Raw genomic sequence first — 3,268 nt, 5'->3', positions numbered from 1 at the left:
AGTTTAATGTTTAAAAAAATCAAAGTAGATCTTACACTTTTTATTCTATTTCAAGTTTTTGATTTGCATACATAAACAAATTCTGAAAAAAAATATCTTGTGACTTTTTTATAATCAAAAACTGACTGTTTTTTTTTACCATTGCCACTAGATAAATACGATTGAAAATATTAAGTTTGCTTCTTGATTTTAAGCTTCCATTACATTTCATTGAARGTACAAATGAATTTTTATCAAAATGTACTTAATTTACACAGTTTGTTTGAATCAGAACACTTTCATACATCAATTTCACAGCTTACCAGAATAAAATTTCATTTGATCACTTAACAGTAAATTTAATTGAATCTAAATCAACATTTACACTTTTTCCAGTGACAGTTTATATATGAAGAMATAAATCACATCTAAAAGTATTTGAGCATTTAGAAACTAAGMCTGAAATATTGAAGCCTGAATCACACATGGCAGGAAAAAACAAATAATATTCAGCAGGGATTCACTCAAAATACTGAATCTGTAAAGGATTTTTAGGAAAAAGTACATTTATCATAACTGCAGCTCCAGGGACTGCAAATCAGAGGGATTTTATTCAGACAGTTATATGACTGTATGACTCTAATGTGACATCGTGTGCAGTCGTCTCAGTTACCCGACACATCATAGATTTAATCATTAACAGGATAAACACAGTTTCAGTCACAATTTACACACAATATAAAAATTTGAATAACCTTAATGATTGTTTGTTGTCTGAAAACAGAGTCTAATGGAGCAGAAGTTGGCTTCATACCAACAGTTTGGGTTGTCAAAAATAACTCGCCATGAAAGACAGGAGCTTCATTGGACAGAYGGGACAACATCCAAACTCCAACATCAAGTAGCTCCATAAAGAYGGCTGATCTCAGAGAAGGGAAGAAATGACATTGAGGTTACAGTGACAATGATGGAGACTAAAGAGACTTGGGCCAAAGTACAGATTTTAACCAACTGGACCTCAGATCACTGCTGATTATTTCACCTTAATGAACTCAGCAGATGAGTCAACATAAAACAGCCAGATCCCAGCATGTAGMGGCTGAGTGAATCTGGTCTGGACTCTRTGGATCAGAGTCATGGTACCAGAGACGCTGTAGAAAGACAGAATACCTGCTCTGTGGTCCAGATACASTCCTATTCTGGAGGAAACTGGGCCTGRTACTGGAGTTTCAACTCTGTTGTGATAAATTGTGGAACTCTTTGATCGGCAGTCAAATGACCAAGAGATATCATTCATTCCAAACTCGCATTTCTCTGACAATCCTGCTCTGCTGATGTTCTTGTATGAAACTGCTACTCCAACTCTGTCTCCTCTCATCTCCACCTCCCAGTAACATCGTCCAGTCAGACTCTCTCTGCTCAGGACCTGATAGTGACCAGTAAATCTGTCTGGATGATCAGGAATAGACTGTTTTTTATTCTTTCTCGTTACTTTTCTGTTCCCCTCAGATAATAACAGCTTTTTGTTCACCGTGTTTGGATCCAGAGTGATKTCTTGTGAATATTTTAAGAACTCACTTCTGGTTTTTGGTTCTGGTTCTGACTTTAAAGTCTCCACCTTGCTGACTTTAACTGGTGTCTTTGTACGAGTGTCTGCCAGAATATCCTGTAGTTGATCTCTGAGCTTTGACACAGCTGCTATCACATCCTTGAAGTTTTTCCAAGGATGCATATAGATGCCCTGTGTGTGTATAAACTCACTTAGGTCTGGCAGTGAAGTATAGTTGAGGAGAAACTGGCTGTGATCCTNTACTGGAGTTTCAACTCTGTTGTGATAAATTGTGGAACTCTTTGATCGGCAGTCAAATGACCAAGAGATATCATTCATTCCAAACTCGCATTTCTCTGACAATCCTGCTCTGCTGATGTTCTTGTATGAAACTGCTACTCCAACTCTGTCTCCTCTCATCTCCACCTCCCAGTAACATCGTCCAGTCAGACTCTCTCTGCTCAGGACCTGATAGTGACCAGTAAATCTGTCTGGATGATCAGGAATAGACTGTTTTTTATTCTTTCTCGTTACTTTTCTGTTCCCCTCAGATAATAACAGCTTTTTGTTCACCGTGTTTGGATCCAGAGTGATKTCTTGTGAATATTTTAAGAACTCACTTCTGGTTTTTGGTTCTGGTTCTGACTTTAAAGTCTCCACCTTGCTGACTTTAACTGGTGTCTTTGTACGAGTGTCTGCCAGAATATCCTGTAGTTGATCTCTGAGCTTTGACACAGCTGCTATCACATCCTTGAAGTTTTTCCAAGGATGCATATAGATGCCCTGTGTGTGTATAAACTCACTTAGGTCTGGCAGTGAAGTATAGTTGAGGAGAAACTGGCTGTGATCCTSTGTGTGTGAGAGCTGCTCCAGCTCAGCGTCTTTCCACTTTAGCTCGGTGATCTCCTCCTCCAGCTTCTCCTGAAGCTCTTTTATTTGGCYGACTTCAGTTTCCTGCTGGGATCTGATCTGCTGCTTCACATCAGAGCTTTTTTTCTGAAGGAGACGGATCAGCTCAGTGAAGATCTTCTCACTGTCCTCCACTGCTTTATCGGCAGATGCATTGATGGCCTCCACCTCCTGCTGAAGCAGCTTCACTTCTTTCTCTTGGTCCTGCATATTCCGCTGGATTTGGTTTCGAGTCACCTGGAGCTTCTTCTTTTTCTCGGCCATTTCTGCTGCAGCTGGGACTGTGTCATGACCTTTATGGTCATCCATTAAGCAGAGATAACAGATACACTGCTGATCAGTACGACAGAAGATCTTCATCACCTCATCATGACGAGAGCAGATGCTGTGTAGCGGCTCTTTGCACGGGTTCACCAGCTTGTGTTTCTTTAATTCAGGGTCGTCATCATGAGTTTCAAGGTGATTCTCACAAAAGGAAATCAAACAGACCAGGCAGGACTTGACAGCTTTCATCTTCTTCCCAGTGCAGACATCACAGACCACATCTTCAGGTCCAGCATAGCAGTGATCASCTGGAGCAGCTTGGAGTCCAGTCTTCTTCAGATCCTCCACCAACTCTGCTAATATGACGTTTTTCACCAGGACCGGCCTTGGTTTGAACACTGTCCTGCACTGAGGGCATTTACAGACTTTCGTCTCATCTGTATCCCAGGATTGTTTAATACAGATCATGCAATAGCTGTGTCCACATGCAATAGTCACAGGATCCGTCAGGAAATCCAAACAGATGGAACAGGAGATTTTCTCCAGCCGATTTCCTCTGTGAGCCAT

The 3,268-nt window shown here is 40.6% G+C and overlaps 1 protein-coding gene across 1 annotated transcript; it reads right to left on the bottom strand.

Annotated features, from left to right (window-relative positions):
• Positions 1 to 605: 605 nt before the first annotated feature.
• On the bottom strand, positions 606 to 3,268 carry LOC108167204 (tripartite motif-containing protein 16-like). Its single transcript, XM_017310440.1, has 2 exons — positions 2,189 to 3,268; positions 606 to 1,597 (listed from the first exon to the last, which is right to left on the bottom strand). Exons 1-2 carry the CDS (start codon positions 3,266 to 3,268, stop codon positions 1,013 to 1,015), a joined length of 1,665 nt encoding a protein of 554 aa, XP_017165929.1. The 3' UTR covers positions 606 to 1,012.

This window comes from Poecilia reticulata, linkage group LG18, assembly GCF_000633615.1.
Source record: "Poecilia reticulata strain Guanapo linkage group LG18, Guppy_female_1.0+MT, whole genome shotgun sequence".
Taxonomy (NCBI): domain Eukaryota; kingdom Metazoa; phylum Chordata; class Actinopteri; order Cyprinodontiformes; family Poeciliidae; genus Poecilia; species Poecilia reticulata.
The sequence above is the reverse complement of the archived record's forward strand: the minus strand, read 5'-3'. Positions and strand labels throughout refer to the sequence as shown.